Genomic DNA, 24,550 nt, shown 5'->3' with positions numbered 1-24,550 from the left:
CCACCACATATGTTGAATAGTGGAAGAATGCTGTTAGCTGGTAAGGGCCGGCAAGACATCACGTAGATCTAACATCTTGCTGTTTTCACAGTGAAGTAAGTGGAATGAACAGGGCTCTCGTTTGAGGCCGAAGGAAACACAGAAGCCAGAACCAGAGATAACTTCTAGCTCCTCACCTGGAACCGCTGTTACACTTCACTTCATCACCCGGGACACGACAGACCGAAGCCACCTTCCTGAACATTCGCTTACCCTCTGAGAGGTACTTCGCTTTTATTAATCCAAATCTAATTAAAACCTGACTTTCTTATACAATCATTTCTCTTTCCTTGTCCTATATGAAAGGGCTATCCTTCTTTACTTTTCTTCTGAAAATTCTACATCTAATATAGCCCCATCAAAATTAATCTTCAAGCTTTCAAAAAAAGAGCCTTGTATTGGAGAATGATGCACTGTATTCAGAAGAAATCCCTTGCTTATCTATGACTTTTCACATTCTGAGTGTGTGCTCGGAAAAAGAAAGTAGATACAACATATTAAATGTCAGTCATAAAGAGAACTTCTTGCATAGATTAAAGGAAAACACTGGATAAATACTGACAAAGATGTACAGCCACTTTATTTTCATATTCCTGTAGTCTTACTGATTTAATTCTAGGACTTCACAAATTAAGTATCTGCCGAAGTTTCCATCCAAGTTATCTTGTAACAAAAGACAAAACAGAACCACAACAGAGAACACTCACTTTTATTCGGTGATCATCCGTGTCTGCAACTGTTGCTACTCTAATAAACATAGGATTTCTCTTGTCTATGACTTCAAGCTTCATTTTTTTCTGGAATCCATGTGGAGGTTTCTGCCATACAGAAAATTTTACATGGTAAGATTCAGAGGAAGAGAAAGTAGGCTCTGTGTCACAAAGACAGAATAATAAGCTATTTACAGAATCGACCTTCAAACTCCCAAGTTCCTACAGTAGCTTTGGACCTCATTGTCCTTATCAAAAAAACACAATCCGAAATCACACGGCCAAACCCTGAAGCAAGAGAAACAGCCTGAGCACCCAGCCGGAGGAAACAGAAAGCAAAAGACCTTAAGAGAAAATGCAAAATATTGTAGATATTTGATTAGGCACAGGGAAGGCAAGAAGTTTTTCTCGTTAGTTAGAAGGAGGTGTCTTGAGGGGCGCCTGGGTGGCTCAGTCGGTTAAGCCTCTGACTTTGGCTCAGGTCGTGATCTCACCGTTCGTGAGTTTGAGCCTTGCGTCGGGCTCTGTGCTGACAGCTCAGAGCATGGAGACTGCTTTGGATTCTGTGTCTCCCTCTCTCTCTGCCCCTCCCCTGCTCATGCTCTGTCTCTCTCTCTCTCTCAAAAATAAATAAACATTAAAAAAAAATTTTTACAAAAAAGGAGGAGGCATCCTGGCAAAAATCAACAAGCATAAAAATTATTTATGAAAACAGAAGAAAGAACATTAAAGTGGCAGAGATGTGACAGAGACTAGAAATGGCCAAGAGAACAAAAAGCAGGAGACGTCTTTAGAAAAAGAAAATTAGCCATCAAAACGTATGGGATGCAATCACTCTTGTAAGAACAGGAATGAGAAAGGAAGACCTCTCCTCCCACACCTTAGCCAGCTCCACCTCAGGACTCAGCAGAAACCTGTAAACCTCCAGAAAAGTTGCAGGATGTCGAAGGCAAGCTCAAGGGTATGTTGGGTAAATTGCTTAAACCATCTGAGCCTCACACCCCTGTTCTGTGAAGTGGTTGTAACAAAACTGTGGCTCGGAGAATTAAGTGTGAAAATTACTCAAAGGATAAAAAACAATCAATGCCAGGCACCTAAAGGCCAAACTAGGGAAATTGTAGTTTTCTCTCAGGTCTCAGTGTGACACGTGATATGCAGACTGATCTTGATACGATTTTATCGAGTTCAAGCAAAGAGCAATGTGGTTCTTTGTATAGCTTGAGATAAAGTTAGAGAGGTAAAAATTCCTAAGAAAGGCAGAACTCTAATTATCCATTTTTAAATCCTAAATTTACTATCAGATGGAACCATACACATTCTTTTACATGGCTTTTCTTCACGTAATATACTTATTTTCTCAAAAATACTTCATGTTCTTTTTTTTTTCTATTATTTGGGCCCACATCCCTTATTAATTCTATCATTAGAAACCCTAGCAATTTATATACAATAAATCATTTTAACAAGTGTTACTTATGATAGACTATGCTACATTAAAAACATTCTTAAAATTCTTAACATATTCTTCTTTAAATTTATGAAAAAAACAGAAATAATTAAGCAAGTTGTTGGAAAAACGAAAAAAATTTAAAATGCCTCTCATCACTTATTCTTCCCTTGCCGAGAAATGAGGTTTCCTTTGAACCTTAACAAGTTATATGTAAGATGCAAGGACTCTGGGTTAGAAAGATACTACAATAAAAGCAAATGGCCTTATATTTTGATAATCAAACATGCTGATTAATAGCAATAAAAAGAAAAAGAGCATGCAGCTTGCCATAAAAAAATCCAAAGGAATTCTCAAACACAATTTTTATTAGAAAACAATGTCCTGCCTTGTTTCGGTTTTTCAGAGTATCTAGCTGGAAAAACAGAAGTTTGCTGTAGGATCACAACAACTCATTCCACACCAATTCAAGCAGTTATTTTCCAAGGAAACAAGTTCAAAATGAGGCCAACGACAAAAAATCTCTGTAATAATTTTGACTTTCAAAATTGTAAGAAGTCAAAAACATCTTTTGTGGTCTTCTGTTTCCCTCTTCTTCCTCTTTCTGGCTCAGTAGTACTGTCTCTTTCTGTTCTGCAATTTCAATGAATGAACACTATTGCCAACACAAATGAAAGAAATAGTGTAAAATGTATTAACTCACCACTTTGAAAGCTCTTGCAGGGGCAGGTAAAGAATTGGTTTCTTCTAAGTATTTATCCCAAGAAAAATGTTTCACATTTGGATAACCTAAGAAAGAAAAAAGCAAACTCTGTTAGGTTTGACCAGAATGACAGAACCACAAACTGACCTATAAAATTATGAGATATTGTTACCATAATCTAGGAAATTACGTTCATGTTCCAAATAACTTTAAAGTGAATAACACACTCAGACCTAACTGTAATAATTACTTTCATCTTGATCATGACTCTTCTATCTTTTAAATGAAAATATAACATATACGTATATGTATAATTTATATTCTTGGTAAGTCCTATATACAGATATACACACACTAACAAAAATGCCCTTTAATGTGCAATTCTACTTCTACTAATATAAAATCTCATGCACACAAAGACAAATGCACAGCTGTCAATGAAAAAGTGTAAAAATAAGTTTAATAACAATATAGAAAATGTGCAAATATATATATAGTACATATGAAATAGAAAGCATTTATTAAAAAGAATAAAGCAGACTTACATACACTAATATGTGAAATATTCCAGATATGTCATCATACTGTTAGGTCAAACAAGCACAATCAAGTCATGGAACACCATTCATAAAATAAAATATGCAGAAAGAACTATCCCTCCTTCCTCCTGCCCCCTTTTGTTTCCTCCAGAGTCCAAAATCCATTAGGCAGACATGAGCAGGAATTAATAGTGACTCAGTGTGGTGGGAAACTGGCTACTTAAAAAGGACTGAAAAAAATTGTAAATATACTGCAGATAAAGGAAGGCAGGTTTCTCACTGACCGAAAAAAGAGAGAAAGTAGGAAACTAGAATAAACTTTGTGGTCTTGGATATGAATTGGAGCTAAGGATATAATTCTTTGTTTTCAATGTCGAAATAGGTACAGAAATACGCATAAATATAACTTTTTTACATGAACGTATTTCCTAACTATATCCTCCGAGAAACAGAGGCAGCGTCACCCCGTAGCCATCACCACATCCACTGTTTAGATTTTAGCTTGAATCAGGGAAAGTACGAGATAAGCCTTGCTGTGCCAGAAAGAATGAAGTTCTCAAAGAACATGTCAAAGGACATGGTAACTGACTTAAAGGGACTCCCACGCACCAAATCTGGGAAAATCGGGACATGAAAGTAAGCAATGCTGGTTATGGCTTATAACCCCTTGATGAAAATAGTAATATATGAATCCATGCAGACAGAAATAAATTAACCAATGAATAAAGAGGAAGATGAAAAAGCTATTCTTTGCAGAATAATAACAACTGCTTATGTACAAGGAATGATGGTATAAAAAATTAGCATTTAGCAACTGTCAGAATAATTATTCATACGAGAAATATCAACAGATGTTAAAACTAGTGAGTGACATGGGGACGAAGCACAGGGTATTTACACAATCTCCAAGTATCTCTCCACAAAATACTTAGTACTTACAGAGAAAAAAATAACTATGTTAGTGGAGAAGTGAAGAAGTAATTGACCATCTTGGTCAATTAACGGTAAAAGATCAATAGTGAGACAAACTGACATCCGCTCAGGATGCAGGGAGAACACGGTGCTGTTTCTGTGATATTCCTGCCCAAATACAGAACCTGGATCCAATCATGAGGAAACGCCAAGCATACCCAAATTCAGCAGCATTCTACAAAATGACTAATCTCTAATTCCCAAACACACTGACGTCATGAAAGTCGAGGAGAGCCTAACTGAAGGAGAGTAGAAGGATATGACAACCGAGTGCAATGTCTGATCCTTTTGCTACAAACAACATCACTGATACAACTGATGAACTTGAATGAGTCTCTGGGTCAAGGGTATCGATGACTTCCATACTATTCTTTCAACTTTTCTGTACATTTGAAATTATTTCAAAGTAAAAGCTTTAAACTTTTTTTTTAATGTTTTATTTATTTTTGAGAGAGACAGATAGAGCGCGAGTGGGGGAGGGGCAGAGAGAGGAGGAGACACAGAATCTGAAGCAGACTCCAGGTTCTGAGCTGTCAGCACAGAGCCCAACGTAGGGCTCGAACTCACAAACTGTGAGATCATGACCTGAGCCAAAGTCGGTCACTTAACCGACTGAGCCACCCAAGCGCCCCACAAAATAAAAGTTTAAAAAGTATGCAAATATATTTCTATAAATACAAATATTTTACAACATATTTTTAAGGAATGTATCTTGCCCAGTTTAAATAATATTAAAGCTGATTGTACACGCATGGGTGTTTGTGTATAAACAGAGGCAGAATGATTTTTCTGTAGAGATACAAGGACAAACTCAAACTATTATGAGACAGAACAACTGTTGTCTCTATTTTCAGTCTAAATTCAAAAAAAAATTTTTTAATGTTTATTTTTGAGAGAGAGAGAGCGCAAGTGGGAAGGGGGCAGAGAGAGAGACACACATACAGAATCCGAAGCAGGCTCCAGCCTGAGCTGTCAGCACAGAGCCTGACACGGGGCCTGAACTCACGAGCTGTGAGATCACGACTTGAGCTGAAGCCGGACGCTTAACCGACTGAGCCACCCAGGTGTCCCAAACGTTCTAAATTTTTAAAAACAAGCATGTATTAATGCAAAATTGGATAATTCAAGATAAAAATCATTTTAAAAAGTCATAAAGGCTTTAATTTTGGAAACAGGAGATAATGCTACATATTTGGGAAAAAACATGAACGTGGGGAGTCCAGCAGGGCTGATCCATGAATTAACAGGAGGGGCAGAAGAGCTGCTGTCTAGGAACAGTAAGTGACTAGGGTCCTTCTCAGACGGGACATCAGAGACCCTGCCAGGAAGCTGCCCTCAGAGAACAGGGACTGGACAAAGGGCATCTTTTTTGTCATAGCACCAAGGTAATATCAGCATAGGCCTTACAAACCGTTATTTGACAGTTTCTTTTTAAACTTGTGTGTGTGTGTGTGTGTGTGTGTGTGTGGTAAAATATACAGCATATAAAATAAATGATTTTAACTATTTTTAGGTGTACAATCAGTGGTGTTTACTATACTTACATTGCTGTGTTTGGCACTTTTGAACATGAAATTTAGATTTTTTAAATGTGTCAAAAAGCTATGTTTTTCTTCTCTTCCACTGATATGAAAGCCTACAGAGGACTTGGTGACTGGCTTCGCATTAGAAGTCAGCAATAATGGGGGCGCCTGGGTGGCTCAGTCGGTTAGGCGGCCGACTTCGGCTCAGGTCATGATCTCGCGGTCTGTGAGTTCGAGCCCCGCGTCGGGCTCTGTGCTGACAGCTCAGAGCCTGGAGCCTGTTTCAGATTCTGTGTCTCCCTCTCTCTCTGACCCTCCCCTGTTCATGCTCTGTCTCTCTCTGTCTCAAAAATAAATAAACGTTTTAAAAAAAAAAACTAAAAAAAAAAAAAAAAAAGAAGTCAGCAATCATGCCTTACACCACCCGTTCCCACGGTACTTAAGCCAGTGCTGTGACGACATAACCAAGCACTGTTACTCACTGGTTCTGTGTTTATTTACCAGACTTCTGATTATGACCATAAAGGTGGTAAAGAAAAAAAAAATGGACCAATACCAAACTGGGAAATCCTTACAGCAACTCCGATGGTAACACTGACACCAGGTAAGTGTGCGATCGACATTCACTGACTGCTAACAGTGTGTGAGCCACAGGACACAGGAGAGCTGTCCAGGAAAACCTTCCAGGCAGCTCCATGTCTGAGCCAGGCAACTGTTAATGTCTTGCTTTACTAACACTTTACGGTTTAAGTTAATGCTCTTTCATCTTCAAAACAGCTCTATAAATCAGTGAAGGACAGGGGCTTTGGTTCCTTAACCTAGGAGAAAACTCAGAAAGTGGAAGGGACTCATCTCAGGCATCCCTGGGATGGTTGGTCCCCTGGCTGAGGAAGTGATCAGACACAAAGACACAGCACCACGGAACTGGAAACAAGCTTCCCCACGAAATCAGCTATTCGAATGGAATGAGACAAGTATCGGAAGCTCTAAACTGAGGCTTTGATGCATCTGTGCTGCCGGCAACATCCACAAATTGGCTCTTAGCCAGCCGAGGGGCTACCCTTTGCCTGTGATGACGGAAGTTTGCATCACTCACGTGAGTACCCATAAGCAACAGGGCAGTTGATGCCCTGTATCAGCTGATGGCCCTGTCTTTTCACCCAGTGATAGCCCTGGCACCTTCAACAGCGACACAACTCGGAAACTCACTGTCTTGGTTATGATGAAGCCAAAGAATCCGTTCTTCGGCATAAGAAAATAAACTCAACATGACATAAAACAAAGAAACAATTCGACAGCAGGTACACTGTTCTCCATCACAGAGACAGCGAAGCTGAGAAGGGGCCGCGGGGCCAGAGGCAGATGGCTGAAGTACCTGGAAACTGCAGAAAACGAACAAGAGGTACTACCAGCATAAAGGTGCAAAATCTGTTTTGGAGACTACACTCCAATAGAAAAAGGAAAACTGAATGTGGAAGTTCTGATCCAGGCTAAAAAAAAAAATCTAAAGCCTCAAGTACTCACTTAAATGTGAACATTGTACTTTTGTCACAATGTGACAAGGCTCCACCCACAAATGCGGTCCCCTATGTCCACTTCTCTACATTCACTAAAACTTTAGACACCTGACTTCTGTGGTCAGATAATATATTTAAATGTGTATGAACGAAAAGTCTAAAAATGAATGACAACTTGAGAAATAAAGATCTTTTTAAAAAGAACTTCTCATTTTCCAAAGAAGACAACCTTTGATACTCTGTTACGGACCAAGCCAATGTATATACTTTCAGGTGTATCAGGGGTCAGCAAACTACCACCCGACCAGCTGCCTGTTCTTTGCAAGTAAAGATTTACTGCAAAGCAACTATGTTCATTCATTTCTTATCGTCTGGGCTGCTTCGTGCATTAAAACTGGAATTGAGTAGTTGTGACAGAGATGTATGGCCTACAAAGCCAAAGTTATGTACTATCTGGCCCTTTACAGAAAAAGTTTGCAGACTCCTGATGCATATGAAGAATAATGTTAGACACATAATAAACACAAACCTGGAGGAGTAATAAGTGTTCTTCTATGTTCTTTACACCACCCGACCGGATGAATGTGTGGGCTCGATGCTTCACACCTGTAGGTTATATAAATCACAAAACTGTAACGATCAGGATCAATTCTCAAATACAAATAAATGTGTACATAAATAATCATATACACAGGCAAGCTAAAATTATTTCAGCATCTCTAAGGGCAAACGTGCAAAAAGCACGAAGCTCGATCACCCTCGAAAAACAAACACGCTTCTATCATCTGTTAGAATGGCAGCGGCCAGGTATTAAGAGGAGGTATTCCTTTCCTTTCCTCACCTCTTTCTTCTCCTCTCTCTCATCTTTCCTTCAGTCAGGCATGTATTTTTGCAAGACCTCTTTATCACTATGCCTTATCTGGCATCTGATTCGTTGCTCCTAATCAGACTTGTTCCATGTAGTCCTCATCGTACACACAACTCATTTCATTCATTCATTTGCTCACTCACTCATTCAAACACTGAGTGTTTATAATGCACCAGACACTGGGACAGGCACTGAGGAGACAGCAGCACATAAAACACATACGAAGTTCCCGCTTTTGTGGAGTCTGCGGTATTCCGGGAAGAGATAGGAAACAAATTAACAAAATAAATACTCTGGTGGCACAACGGATGCAGACAAGAGGTGGAAGAAGGAAGCAGAGAGCAAACATGGAAAGATACTCCTTTACACGGCACAGTCACGGTGGCCTCTCAAATAAGGTGACACCTGAAGAAAGTGGAGAAAGAACTGAGCCACTCAAATGCACACTAGAAAGCCAATCCATGCAGAGAGGACGCAAGTACAAAGGCTGTGTGTGGGGTGGGAGTCTCACAGCTGGGTCAGGAACACACTGAGGGAAGCAGAGAACAGGAAATAATATCAGGAAGGGCCTTTAGGCATGGTAAGGTCTTGGGATTTTATTCAGAGAAAAATGATGTTTACTACAGTATCATATAGGGGGTTTTAGGCAGAAGAGTGGCATAATCTAATTCATGTTTTTAAAGTAATTATTGTGACTGCTTTGCAGACAACTAACCACATTGGAAACCGAGATGAGGCTGTGAGGAGGCTTTTTGCAAGAGGTGATGATGGAGGCCTGAACCAGAGTGCTGGTGGTGAAGATAATAAGAAGCGATCATGTTTTTGAGTCTGTATTTTCAAGGAAGCACCAACAGGATATACTGGTAGATTTGATACAGAATGTGAGTGATGTGAAGAAGTCAGGAACATCCCAAGGTTTGGGGCAGGGGCCACCAGAAGAATGTAGGACCATTTCCTGAGACAGGAAGACTAGAGACACAGTCTATGGCATTCCAAATGGTGAATGGAGAGATTTTTTGCTTTTTGTTTGTTTTATCAATATGTTTGACAAACAGGTAAAGAAGTCAAACAGATAATGAGCATGAAAATCTGGAGTTCAAACACAAGATCAAGGGTAAAGATGTAACTGTGGGAGCATCAGCATTTGGGATGATGTCTAAGGTCATGAACAGAGATGAGGCCATCCAGAGAATGAGTACAGAGAGAGAACAGAAGAAGTAGGAGGCAAAGAAGCCCAAGAAGAAATGACTAGAAAATAAGAGAAGGAAAGCAAGAAGAAAGAAATCAACTAAGTTAAATGCTCACGCTAGATCAAAGAACAAGAACTGATTACTGGATTTACCAATGTAAAGTTCATTAACATTCTTGGCAAGGGCTGTTCTGGTGGAGCTGGGAATAAGAAAGGGCAAAAGCTGGAACAGGGTGGGTTTAAGAGAAAATGGAAGGACAGCAGACAGAGTCAGCTTGTACAGAAAACATACTCATTCAAGTAGCTGTTTTAAAAGGAAACAGAGACCTGTAACATTAGACAGCAAAAGGAAACTTTTGTTTTTTGTTTTTGTTTTTTTTGTTTTTTCAAGTTGGGAAATACTCAAGGGGAAGCTGAGTGAAGAATATACGTAAATTCTCTGTACTACTTTTTTAAAAGTAAACTCTATCCCCAACGAGGGGCTCAAACTCATGACTGTGAGATCAAGCATCGCATGCTTTACCGACTGAGCCAGCCAGGCACCGCACTCTACGCTATTTTTTAAGTTTAAAATTACTTTAAAATAAAACTCTTTTTAAAAGATGGGAACTATTACTTCATTTATTCAAGAAATACATGCTGACCAACTACCATGATCAGGGTAGTGTTCTATGTGCTAGGGCTCCCCCAGTTATCAAAAAAACCTGCTAAATCCTTTCTCCTGTTTGGATACTGGTAGAAATAATCAACAAAGAGGGATGACCTGGTGAGGAAATGGAACCCTGTGTGTGAGACTGGGCCCCTGAGGCAGGGACAGGCACACCCACCGTCACAGAGAGGGTCCTGTCGATGGGTAGAGATCAGGAATACACCCACCAGACAACAGTGGGAGCACGAGGACGCCTCCCCTGACTGTCTTTTTCTTCAATGACCAGGACACAAGGCTATCAGTGGAGAGGGAGGGTGGGAAATGGAGGTTAAGAGACGTCTGGGGGAAAAAGGAGTGGAACTGAGTGGTATGGAAGAACAAACAGGAATCTGTTTAGTAGGATTGTGGGGCAGGCCTTAGGGCTCACCGGAGGGTAGCAGTCATGAATGTGAAGTCAGACCAGTGAGCATGTCGTGCCTTTCTCTAGCCACATTCAACCACTCAGGCACAAGCATGAGGTAGGCACAAAGTTAGTTGAACCAGGGTTGGGGTTGTGGCCAGGTAAACACAACATAAGGCAGTGGAGGCTATAGTTACAAAGGAATAGTTATAACAATACTACAAAATAAATGTGGAGGCATCTAGAGACAGATCACAATTAAAATCTGTAAAGGACAAAAAAAAAGAAAAAAAAAAAAAGTTGGTAGAACAATCCCCATTGGTGTCTTCAAACATAAAGGGTGTAATGAAGTTAAAAAAGAAAATCAGGGCCAAACGGTCAAAATATTTAATGCATCATTAGCATACTGAAGACTGTGAAATTATACTATAAACAAACAAGTTTCAAATTATTTAACCTAGCATTTCCTAAAGATACTTAACTATGAAACACTGCTCTAGTGGGCAATCCATTAACATCACGTGGAACACCAGTGTTCTGTAGAACACACTTTGGAAAACAGTGGTCTAATGGATGCCAAAGAGTCCAGTGCTGCTCTTTTAACCAGATCTGTTGAGTCTATCCTGAAAGATCAGCAAGTCTCAACACAGCCCTCTGGATGGAAAACTAACAGATAGAAAGCCAGAAAGGTAACACAGTGGTTAGAGTTTCTGGTGAATAAAAAACATCTTATGACTAGTGAAAAACAAAGAACATTCTAAAACATGCTCTAGGTGAATGGGATATAGTTACCTCTTTCAAACCAACTTACACATTAGTAGCCCTGAACAGTAAGTAACAAGTGAGATGAGATAGCTCCCATTTAATGTTGATTTTTCTCGGAATTATTTCAGTGAAAAATATCTTTAAATATTTATAAAGGTTTCTTCTTTCCTCTCCCTTTATTCACTTGTTCTCACCTACCACCCTTCCTCACACTATTATTTTTCTTAATCTATGTATTAGGGTTATGTGTGTCTGTGTATGTCATTATTTTAGAAATGTGAAAGGAAAGCAAGCACTGCTAGGTCAATGCAAAGTTCATACAGCAATTGGTACATTTCTTACAATGATATATTTTCATAAAATGTTTTTTAATATAATTCCTTAAAACGCATTCTGTTGTGGGAATGCGAACTGGTGTAGCCACTGTGGAAAACAGTACAGAAGTTCCTCAAAAAATTAAAAATAGAACTACCCTATGATCCAGTCATCATACTCTTGGTTATTTACTCACAGAATACAAAAACACTAATTCACAAGTATATATGTGTCCTTTTGTTTATTGCAGCATTATTTACAATGGCAAAATTATGGAAGTAGCCCAAATGTCCATCACTGGATGAATGGATAAAAAAGATGAATGGATAAAGAAGGTATCCCATGATACACAATGGAATATTACTCAGCCATAAAGAAGAATGAAATCTCGCCATTTACAACAACATGGATGGATCTAGAAAATGTAATGTTAAGCAAAATAAGTCAGAGAAAGACAAATGCCATATGACTTCACTCAAATGTGGAATTTAAGAAACAAAACAAAGGGGAAAAGAGACAAACCCAAAAATGGACTTAACACTAGAGAACAAACTGATGGTTACCAGAGGGGAGGTCCGGTGAGGGGATGGGTGAAACAGGTGAACAGGATTAGGGACACATTTGTCATGATGAGAGTAATGGGTAGAACTGCTAAATCACTATATTATACACCTGAAAGTAATATAACACTGTATGTTAACTATACTGGAAATGAAATGAAATGAAATGAAATGAAATGAAATGAAATGAAACGAAATAAAAGTATTCTGTTATAAACTGTATAAACAAGGCTATAAAGCTCTATTTCTAGCTATTCTATTCTTTTCGGAGACAATCACTCATTATGGATTATTACTCATCATGTATTGCATAAATTTCAGAGAGATTGTTTTTCTTTTAGAGAAAGGTGTTCATTCACGTAGGGCTCATTAAAAATAATAATAAAAAAACATATACAACATTTCTAATATTTTTCTTCGTAGTCTAATACAGCCATCAAATAGTTTTTATAATTACCTGCCAGGCTTGTGGTGATTAAAGTAAGAACATGTGACATTGCTAATTCCTTTGATTTTATTGTGTTTCTCTATAAATCGCAATTTAGGAAAATACCGTGGTGTATCTCGGCCACACGCTCCTGTACTACTTGAATGTTTAAGGTTTTAATGTTGCCTAAATATCGATCAAAGGCACCATTTAAAATAAACAGGAAGCCATCTCAAGAGAGAAAAGAGAAATAGCCCTGTTTTCATCTACTCTGTCCATCAGCCAACAACACTTCATTTAGAATAAAGCTGGAAGGCTGGGAAATCCTTTCTGCTACCAATACTGTAAAATAAGTCATCTCTTAGTCCCATCTAGTGTTCAAAACCAGAAATGTAACCAGAAAGGACTGTAATTACAGAAGAACAACTAATGGTGAAAAGTTTGGTAAACTGTCGATCACTGTTCCTTTCTTTTGGGTTTTTACGTATATCGTCAAAGAAGTCCTGTCAAACATACTTTTTTTTAAGTCCATTTCACAAGTACATGCAAATTATTCATGAAGGCTGCAAAGATCCAATCAGTCAACTGGTGGACTTTGAAAAAGGTCAGAAACCAAAGAAAGAAATCATGAAAAGCCCATGTTTATAAGGATGAGGTGAGCAGATGCTAAGATATATTCATTTCATGGAAATCTAAAGAGGGTAAGTGATTTTGCCAAGCCTTCCAGGTGAAAAGAAAGAGATCCTGGTTTTATCAAGTCTTGGCCAAAAGCTGAACACAATGCACACATGCTGGGTTCTGCAAATCTAGGCAGAGAGTCAAACAAGAACAGTTCAAGATGCTTCCTTAAGGAAAATATCCAAGTCCTCATTTCAAGCCATAATGGTTTCGATTCTTTGAAGAAATACAGGACACGTGGCCTCGCCTGCTCCCTACATCCAGGGCATGACTGTCAACTTATTTCCCAGGGACACTTTCCTGGCTCCAATATGCTAACTCTTAGGGGCCTCCGTTACTCTGTGTTTTGCTACTAAACCCCAAACCTCACAGGGCTGAGTTATCTGGTTCTTCCTTTCATCCCTAATTCATGTCCAATCCCATTCCCCACAGTGGCTGGTTTTAATATTATTAATTTGCTTCAAGCTTAAGACCTGATTCTTCACTAACACACGGACTCCGTGGAAAAGATAAAGGACATGCCACCTCATTACCCTACTCAAATTTTTGTCATTTCTTCATTTTCTCTGGGCTGAGAGGGAAGGGAGCTCATTTCTCCCCGTTAGCCCTTCCTACAGGACCAGGTATTCCAAATTACCATCCTCACGGTGGCCTCATTTCTTCAGCCTGAAAACCAAGCTCAAACCTCTCCTTGTGCAGAACACCCTGCTCTGACTGTGGACTCCCTCCGCCCTGCCACCCACCCAACAAGCAATAATCAATTTTCACCTTCAGGGCCAAACCTCTTTGCCTGAAGTCCCATACAGTCATCTCTTCAACCTTCTACAAAGTCACTCAAATAGACTAGCTGCCATTCCCCAAACATACGTTTGTCTGCTCCCTTGGGGCCTAAACACAAGCAAATACTTTCTTTGGCCAGGACTATTCCATCCCAACATCTAAGTACCAATTCCTATCATCCTTCATGGTCCAGCTCAAATCCTACATCCTCCAATAAGCCTTCCCCAAGAACCCTCCAGTGAGTCAGTCAGTCCTTCCTTCCATGTGCCCCCTCAGACAGGAAGTGGTGGGTTCTAATAACTAAGCACAAACCACCTACCCTGCAGCCTAGGCAGTGGTGTTTGTGTTTCTACCCTTCCGCAGACCCTGAGCCCCTCAGGGCAGAAATGTAGAGCTACCTACATTCCTTTCATCTCCGTAACTCATTACCTCCACCAACCCATGCTTCCCCAATGATGACAAACCTCTTAACTTTGACATTGCTCTCAGAAATTGACAATACAGGGGGTGCCTGAGTGGCTCAGTGTGTTAAGCGTCTGACTCTTGATTTTGGCTCGGGTCATGATCTCATGGTTTGTGAGTTCAAGCCCCGAGGAGGGCTCTGCACTGACCGCATGGAGCCTGCTTGGGATTCTCTCTCTCCCTCTCTCTGTGCCTCCTCTGCTCTCTATCTAAATAAATAAGTAAATTTTTAAAAAGTATTAAAAAAAAGAGAAATTAACAACACGCTGCAAACTCTTCAACACTACTTTGAGGAGACACATAATATTGCTATTACTCTCAATTTATAAAGGTAAAAGAACTCCATCTCTAAAATTAAACTGAAGTTTGGAGTACACTTAGAAACAATCAGGAAAAGGTCCTAGCCCCATGCTTGTTCTACTTCAGTAACTCAGTACTTCTCGTTTTCATTGATCTACTTGTTGACTTTTCTGCCCTGCCTCACTGGGACACTGGACTGAGATTCAGGGAAAGCTGAAGCTGTAATTCCGTCGTGACGGCTATTCTACTCGGTCATCTGCTAAGTCCTGCCATGCCTTCCCAGTTCCCAAAAGACCAGATCACATGCAAATAAGAATTCCCCAAGGAAGGTTCCTTGCCAGTGCCTGGGGGAAGAGAGGGGTGCTCCTTCACACAGCATGCTCTGTCGTGGAGTCCAGTCCTCGGGCAGCAGGTGTTGAGGATAGCCTACGCACAGGGTCATCCTCACCTCAATGGCTGCTTTCTTCCCCATCTTTCAAGCCCTTTCTAGGTCTATTCTGAGATACTTGGATTATTAATTAGTCTAATGACTGTCAAGGGGATAGAATTAAGCGCTAACAATTACCAGGAATAAAAGCACATAGGAAACCTTAGAGGTAAAGCAAGTTTTATTCTAAGATACAGTATTTTCCTTTCGTAAAAAAAAAAAAATGACTTCAATCCTGCATTAAGTTTCCATTTTCCTCTATGGAGGGAAAAAATGTTTTATTGCAACTAAATATGTTTTACCACAAATGTACCCAGACTTATACAGGTGCCCCTTGAACAACAACAGGTGTTTGAACCGCACGGGCTCACTAACATATTTTTTTTCAATATAGTACACTACTGTAAATGTGTTTTCCTTATGATTTTTTTACTAGCATTTTCTTTTCTCTAGCTTACTTTATTGTAAGAATACAGTAAATAATACTTTTACAAAATACAAGTTCATCAACTGGTTATGTTATCAGTAAGGCTTCCAGTCAACAGTAGGCTGCTAAGTATGGGGAGAGTCAAAACTTATACACAAATTTGCGACTGCACTGGGGGTGAGGGCTCCTACCCCCCACACTGTTCAAGGGTCAACTGTATATGTTTTCAATATCCCACTAAGGTAAAAAGAGGTAAGATCACTATCCAATTCAAAGGGGGAAAAAAATCTAAATAAATAAACTTTAAAGAAAAAAAAGGGGGATGCCTGGGTGGCTCAGTCAATTAAGCATCTGACTTTTGATTTAGGCTCAGGTTATGATCTTGTGGTTCATGAGTTAATGTCCCACATCAGGCTCTGCACTCAAGCCTACTTGGGATTCTCTCTGTCTGCCCCTCTCTCTGCCCCTCCCCCACTCTCACTCTCTGGCTCTCTCAAAATAAAGAAAGAAACTTCAAAGGGAAAAAAAAAATCTCACTTCCCAACTATTTTAAATTGGGAAAGCGATCCAATTTGTAACCTCAATTACATACCTAAACAAGTAATTTATGCAGATAAAAACCATTCCAGAATTCAAAGATCAAAGAATATACTATTTACTAAAGCTGGAGAAATTCCAGTGCACTTTAGCAATTTTCAATGTGCCTTAATTGGATATTGAGAAAGAGAACACACTGTACTCTTCTTCTGACAATTAATAAAATATGGTTTCATGTCAATAGTATAAGTAATTCCTCAAAGTACATTCTGTCCTAAAAATAATTAGTTTGTGCTCATAAAAGTATAAAAATCAGCACTAAAAGAGATCAATTTTCTTCTCTGCTCTTTCTAAAAAAAGAATCCAGGATCTTTCCTATTCCCCAGACAATTGGAATCAAAGAAAACTGAATGTGACAAAATCTTCCATGCTTTTCATTACTTTTTTCTAGAATAATGTTTTTACTTTTTTTTATTTTTTTAGAAGAATGTTTTTAAAGGAAACACACCTCATGTCAAATAAATGACTTACACTTTTAAAACTCTCTAATACTTCTAAGACCACAAAAATAACACACTAACATTTACCCATTTTGTTTAAATCAGACAAAAGTTAAAAAACAAAAATCTCCCTAAATGAATCAGAACTTTAAAACCAAAAGTGCTCATTTTAACCAACAAGTGCTTTAAAGTATCATTCTTTTTTTAAATTATAATTTATTTGAGTAATCTCTACATCCAGCATGGGGCTCGAACTCATGACCCTGAGAAGGTCACAAGCTCTTCCAACTGAGCCAGCCAGGAGCCCCTAAAGTGTCCCTTATTAATGACAGGATTGGATCTGGTCATCACTCTGGGACTGCCAACATCACAGTACATCCAACACCGGAGGGGAGAAACACATTTGACTCCAGAGCAGATTTGCAGTGTTACTAAATTTAAAGTTTTCTCATCCATTCACTCATTCAAGTTAGGTATAGATAATTTTGAATGAAACAAAAACCACCAAGAAGAACTATGAGGAACAGGGGCTCCTGGGTGGCTCAGTTGAGCGTCTGACTTTGCTTAGGTCATGATCTCGCAGTTTGTGGGTTTGAGCCCTGCGTCAGGCTCTGTGCTGACAGCTGGGAGCCTGGAGCCTGCTTCGAATTCTGTGTCTCCCTCTCTCTCTGCCCCTCCCCCGCTCACACGCTCTCGATCTCTCTCAAAAATAAATAAACATTAAAAAGAAAAAGGACTATGAGGAACAGATGAACATGGTAAGCAATAGAAGAATTCAATTAGCAAATCCAGACTATAGGAGACTTAACAGGACAAACGACGTGATATCTTCAATAAAAGTTACAAGGGGAGGGGTGCCTGGGTGGCTCAGTCGGTTAAGCGTCCGGCTTCGGCTCAGGTCATGATCTCACGGTCTGTGGGTTCGAGCCCCGCGTCAGGCTCTGTGCTGACAGCTCAGAGCCTGGAGCCTGTTTCAGATTCTATGTCTCCCTCTTCCTCTAACCTTCCCCTCTCTCTCTCTCTCTCATGTTCATGCTCTCTCTCTCTCTCTGTCTCAAAAATAAATAAATGTTTAAAAAAAAAAAGTTACAAGGGGAAGGGATAGAGAGGAATAGGAATCTATTAAAAGAGAAGGCGAAACATCAAAACAATCACAAAGTGTATACCTTATATAGGACCTAAAACTATCAAACCTCAAAACAAAAACAAAAACAAAACTAAGGCAATTGGGAAGAATGGTTAAGTATTTAGTGACATTATGGCATTCATAACATTACATATTTGAAGAAAAAGAATCCTTATCTTTAAAAGATACATACTGAAATATACACAGATGAAGTGCTATGATACTGAAATCTGCTTCAGAACAATCCCGGAGTTAGGATTTTAGCAGAAGGAATACAGAGAGAACAAGAGTGAGAAACACAAATGGTAACGGTTGTGTTCAATTGATGACGGTTAGTGTTGTATAATGGGTGTGGGTGGGTCACTATTATTCTACATTTTTTTATTCTACCTTTGTACATGCTTGAAATGGTCTATATTTCAATAAAAATGTTTATGGCAAACTGAGTAAAAAGACATCTTATGGGGAGATTATGCTTTGCATTAAAAAGCTGAGGAAAAACACCAAAATGTTCAAAAGTACTCGACTCTGTGTGGTGTAATCATGGAACTACTTGTCTACACTTAAAAAAAATCTGTAAAAAGCATGTATAATGCATAATAGAAAGCATTTTAAAAATATGAATGGCAAATGGCTTTCAATGCCTCTCCTTTTTAAAACAGTGTAAGGAAAACTGATGAGTGTCTAAGAATCCAATTTGAGGGGTAATGCAAATTATTGATGGTTCTACTCAATGTTTAAACGTATGCATACTAAAAAGTAAGGTTAGGAAACAAGCTTCCCTCAAATGTAGCAATACCTATACAAATTAATATTCAGTTAATACTGTAATGTTAGCCATATTTTATAAAGATATCTGTCACTGCTCTAAAATGTTCTCATCGCCAGTGTCCTAGGAAGAAATTAAACACTTCAGAAATGCCTTTCACCAGGAAACTGAATAGTAATGATCAATCAACATGAATTAGATATGGGAATCATTATTCCCATTGCTTAATCAAAATATGATGACTTTATTTTAAGTACAGTTATAGAAGTTTATAATATATTGTTCCTATTACTTAATGCAGTATATCCCAAACCTCTAAGGATTAAAAACAATATTCCTCAATTAATAGATTTGTATTTGGCAATTATAAATGGTTAAAATTGCTACGGGGAATAAAAATATGAAGGAAAATTAACATGTCTTCTCAGAAAACAATAGACGACACCCAGGATGGGGGGGGAGGTACGCACCTGCATGCACTTGTACGTGCACGTGTTGGGAGGAGGGTACACTGTACTTCCGCAGCAGGAAGTGAGTGAAAATACAAGGCACAAAGTTAAACTGAAGGCTGCTATTTAGAAATACATGCCATGTGAAATAGGGGAAGAGTGAAAAATCTGAAATGTGCAAGAGTGGGACAGACCACTGCTCTTTTTTGTTACAAGCTCTGCATCATCTTTGTTTTCCAACCATGTACCAGGTTGACCTGAATACACCTGTGAACCAAAGCACACAGCAATGGAAAAGGTCTCACCAATAGTCATAGCTCTCATCCCAGTTGTCAAAATGTACCAGGAAACGATTGTCCACCATATCTGTCACCGTAGCAACACAGATGAACGCAGGATTCTTTTTGTCTACGGCTTCAAGCTTCATTCCAACTCGAAAGCCTGATGGGATCACTGTCTACGAAACGTGCAGATTTAATTAGAGATAAGCACACACTTAACAGCAAGATCTGCACCCTCTCTACACGTCCTGCTCCAGGACCTGGCATGCATCAGCTATGTTCATGTAATTTAACGAGCATGTACCAGTTTTATGCCAGGTCAATTTCCAACAAGCAGCAAGAAGGGGAAAAAAAATGCCTCATTGGTACATCCAAATAACTATCTGGACCTCAAGACTAAGACACCCACAACCTCACAGAGTTTAATTAAATTTAATATGTGTTTTGGACCGCAGTTAGACAGCTATACTAGTTAGGCAAGTTTTCTTCGCCATTTAGTTCACTTTTTGTTTTTCTTGTTCTTGATTACAGACTTAACAATGAAAATTATTTCATGCAAAATATGCACTTCATCAAGCTAGAAATGCGTATGAGTCAGTACAAGTTCACTCCCATTTCTGAAATGCTCTCTCAAAAGAGTACTCTACTGAAAGTAGGTCATCTTCATACATGAGAGGCTGCAAATTATTACAACTTTTACCTAACACTACAGATATTATTCACAATAGCACCAAAAGAACTGGCTGAATACATACAGCCATTCAAAACAGTTGGTAATATAAGGAAAGCCAAACATTACCAGCCATCTGGGACGGGGAACTAAGACAATAATATAGCTCAATAAGATTTAGTGCTTGAGGTGCAGTAAAATGTAAGCATTCCTTAGAATCTCGTGTGAGGAAATCTATCAGAACTCGGAGAAATGTACTTGGATCAGTTATGCCAATCATAACACACGAGTGTTATTTCTATCCCCCTTAAGAAAAAGCTCTGTCCAGACTTAAGTATACAGATACTATTCTAATTACTTTAAGCAGAACAGATGTTATCTCTCATTTTACTATAATTATGCAGCTATCATTCCAAAAATGTAGACAGCCACGTACTGAAAATGTTAGCATACATCCCACATGAATAGAAGGAGCAGGCGTTAATGCTGCACAGACACTGGGACAGTACATTTTAGTCCTGAAATTATTTACCAGGGTTCTGACCACAGATATTTGAATATTCTGAGGTAGACGAATCCAGAAATAGAAAAATTAATTGCTTCTTGGACACCAAACACAGAGCCCAAGATTCAGTTGTGTGCTAGAAATGCACAGAATTGAAGATGACGGTTCAAGGCAGTTAATCAAATCCCTGACTGATCTCAACATCAGAGATCCAGACAGGGATTAGGAAACGTGGAGCGGGCCACTTAAGTTTTCCACCTAACTGACCTTCCTCCCTCGTCTTGACAGAGAATAGCTGCTGACAACGCAGTATTTACATTTCGGCAATTAAGCTCTCCTCTCGACTATGAGATTTGAAAATAATAATCTGGCTCATTAGCTCTACTAGTTACCTAAACACACACACACACACACACACACACACACACACACACACACACACACCTTCAGTTCTCTAATTCAACCTCGCTTATGTCTAATTTGATCAGAGAATCTTTCAGCCATTAGACAGATGCTCAAAACAACTGGTTAAAATCCTTTCCCAAATGGAAGGTGTTTGGAGTGGGTGAGATGGTCTTGCCCACCCCTGATATTCATCTCCTTTTGGAGAGAATCCCATTATTGAAACATGATCGTCTCTTTCTGCAGTCTCACTCACTGTTACCTGACTGGTGAATCTGAAAGGAGGAACTCATCGTACTCTTAAGGGTAAGCTGGCCTAGAGGGCATGGAGCTTGCACTGTGCTCCTCTAGGGGCATGCTCTAGACCTGCAAGAGTGCAGGCCTGCCCTGCTCTAGTGCTCCTGGGCCTGGGTGATGGGGCGGAAGGGCCAGTACATCTCATTAATTCTAGGTCTCAGAATCAAGAAGCTCGTTCGTCAGCAGACAGAGGCCATGCGGGTACTCCAACCGAGCCTTTATCCGCTATGAAAGAGGACATTTTGGCTTTGCACCTGCTTGCTCTCTGTTAATTCCAATTAGACCAAACCGTGGACAAGGAAGAAGAGTGGAACATGATGGGCCTCTTCAGAGGTGCAACAGGGAACATGCAATGGAAAGTGGGAATACAGGTCAAAAAAGGTAGGAAATACATACACATTCAGACTTTGCTTCTGATATAGGCAAAATAAAGCTACAAGCCGGGGTGAAGGTAAATCCTCTTCCCCAGCAGCAAATCCGAACTGGGCTACATTCATCTACCACATGAATCCCATTTCAACAGTACTTGAAACACGTGACAGTAACAATAAAATATCCGAGTCAATTTAATCTGTTATGCACTTTCACTGTAAATTACACCTGGGCTTCAAACTCTGTAGCCTTCTACCATTCAATAAAACACAACAACCATGATATGCCTATAAAAAACATTGATTCAGAAGGATTTTAAGCTAATTTTAAAGTTTAATGAAGAGTGCTCTATTCACCAAAGCAATAAAATATATTTAGTCTCTTGTTATCATTTATACTTTATCCTATGAAACACTCAAAAGTCACCTCCTTTAAAAGGAAAAGTATCTTGAATGTACTTACTATATTCTGATTTTCAAATAATGACTTGGGAGCAGCTTGGGCTTTGCATGTCTTTAGATAGGTCTGCCAATTAAATTCTTCTTCTTTATAACCTTGGATAAGCACATATATACAGATTGAGTAAAATATCAAAATATTTCACACTTAAGTTTCCATCCCCACTTTTACCTACAACTCCAACATGCTGAAATCAAATAATCGATTTTTTAAACAGACAAAACTTAACTCATAATTCAGAACTATGGATTTTTTTTCCTTACACAGGCTGTGTTTATTCCCAACAAATTGTATTATATTTTCCGTTCTGAATGAATGATAATAGACACAAAGAAAAGGTAAAAGGAAGCAAATATGTATCATACCCAGGTATACTTCTTATTGCCAGGCTGTTCCTATCAGTATTTAGGCAGAACTACTCAGCAGTAGACTAGTGAACTGGAGGAGTCAAAATCTGGGGAAATTTATTTTTCCCTCACCTATTCTATTTTGGGAGACTAACTTGTCAGAACAAGTGGGAAGCTGGAGAAAACAGTAATAGAAGAGATAAAATCTCTTTAGCCTATCAGCACAAGAATGACAATTCAAGATTTATGAAGTAAGCATGCTGGCAAATTACAATAATGGAAATGTGCTTGCCTTAATGCTCACAATTTCACATTTAATGCTGTTAAAGCCAACATTTCCTTTAAAAAGGAAATTGAGCATTTTATTTTATCTGCTCATGTGCTCTCTTCTCCTTCCGTTACAGTTCAGAAGGCAGCATGAAAAGAATAGCTAATAATTCGCCATATACAAGAGGTCAATTTATACAAAGGCTTACAGATTTTCTTTTTCACCCTCATTTTTTCTCATTTTTTCCTCAGCCATCTGAAAATGCTAGTCTGACATTATTTTTCACTTAAAACCAAAGGACGGCTAGTCCATTAAAAAGTAACAGCCCCGAGACAGGCCAAAAATATCAAACCAGTCACCTGGATCTTTGACATCAAGTAAACAATACCAAATGTAACCCTTGAAAAGGAAGGAAATAAGATACTATTAAATACATTAGGGATGGACTGAAAAAGATGGGATCTGTTATTCTTGGATCTTTATGTAAACACGAAACAGGCAAAACCACTGGCAGACTGTATTACAAAGAACTCAGCAATAAAAATGTAATTGCTATGAGTTCAATCCCCACCTAAATCAACTTTTGGCACTACATTCTCCTTCCTAAGTGCCTAAATATTAAGATCCATAAGTTCAATTCATAATTTCTCAAGATTTTCTATATAATGAAATATCAGTAGATAAGCTCAGTCGTGTAAACACGTTGGGACAAAGTTTTCAAATCTGTTTTTTCAAGGATATGTATCTTTGACCCTGAACAACACAGGTTTGCACAGTACAGGCCCACTTACTCATCCTTATGATTTTCTTCATAACATTTCCTTTTCTCTAGCTTACTTTATTGTAAGAATACAGTGTGTAATATATGTAATTTACGAAACATATGTTAATTGACTCTGTTATACCAGTAAAGCTCCTGGGCAACAGTAGGCTGTTAGTAATTAAGTTTTTAGCAAGTCAAAAGTTACATGTGGATTTTCAACTGTGCTGGGGGTTGGCACCCCTAACCTCTGGGTTATTCGAGGATCAACTGTGTGTAGCCCCGGTTGGAGCCGGTAGGTGGGGGACCACATGAAAAAAATCTGTAACTAAAATTTATACTCAAAATTAAGTATCAGTCAAATGTTATTTTGTATACAAATAAGTACATGGACACAGTTTACTCTCTTACGTAGGGTTCTACTTTTTACATTTCTGTCACTTTAATACACGTTTTTGGGTTTTTTTTTCATGAACAATGAGCTTGAATTTGGGCCTACGTGCATCTTAATGAAGTCTGAATTCCTAAAAATTCCAAATCACCATGTAAGAAAAAAGGTTTTTTGACAATAAATTATATTTAATATAAAAAATAAATTAACTAATAAATTAAAAAAAGTTTTTGCAGAATTTAAAGTATGAAACAAAAAAGTGACACCACCTTTTGGAGGATGGAGTTTGTGGCCAGTTTTCTCACACCACCCAACCGGGTGAATATCGAGAGCATCCGCGTTTACCCAGAAGTCATAGCAATCAGAATATCCATCAAAGTGCAGTTTTATCCGATATCCACACACCTGAAATAGGGAAGCACGAAGACTGACTAAAAGGCAAACAACACCCCCGGCCAAATACCCAGAATATCTGCATACAAAATTTATTTACAAAATAAAATAAAATTTATTAATCTAAGTGCAAAAAGAAACCAACATGGACATCAAGTACGACACGGCCTATGTTAATCAAAGTACGCTCACTAACAGCCACAAAATCCAGTGAACAAACTGCCAACCTCTAAAGGCAAAGGCAACGCATTGGGAAGAGCTGAGCCGCATTGCTTTGGCCTCATTCCCAGTTGTGTCAGGAGCACACAGATCCTGGGAGAAGAATGA

The 24,550-nt window shown here is 38.9% G+C and overlaps 1 protein-coding gene across 7 annotated transcripts in view; it reads right to left on the bottom strand.

Moving 5' to 3' along the window:
* The window catches only part of L3MBTL3 (L3MBTL histone methyl-lysine binding protein 3), a 129,332-nt gene that overhangs the window by 57,896 nt on the left and 46,886 nt on the right, over positions 1 to 24,550 (bottom strand). For all 7 annotated transcript variants that reach the window (XM_042939796.1, XM_042939801.1, XM_042939803.1 and 4 more), the window contains 6 exons: positions 24,100 to 24,235; positions 22,068 to 22,159; positions 19,384 to 19,535; positions 7,980 to 8,056; positions 2,900 to 2,985; positions 747 to 857 (listed from right to left, as the gene is read on the bottom strand). In XM_042939796.1, coding sequence (XP_042795730.1) covers positions 747 to 857; positions 2,900 to 2,985; positions 7,980 to 8,056; positions 19,384 to 19,535; positions 22,068 to 22,159; positions 24,100 to 24,235 — 654 coding nt within the window. The remainder of the gene's footprint in view (positions 1 to 746; positions 858 to 2,899; positions 2,986 to 7,979; positions 8,057 to 19,383; positions 19,536 to 22,067; positions 22,160 to 24,099; positions 24,236 to 24,550) is intronic.

This window comes from Panthera leo, chromosome B2, assembly GCF_018350215.1.
Source record: "Panthera leo isolate Ple1 chromosome B2, P.leo_Ple1_pat1.1, whole genome shotgun sequence".
Classification (NCBI taxonomy): Eukaryota; Metazoa; Chordata; class Mammalia; order Carnivora; family Felidae; genus Panthera; species Panthera leo.
The sequence above is the reverse complement of the archived record's forward strand: the minus strand, read 5'-3'. Positions and strand labels throughout refer to the sequence as shown.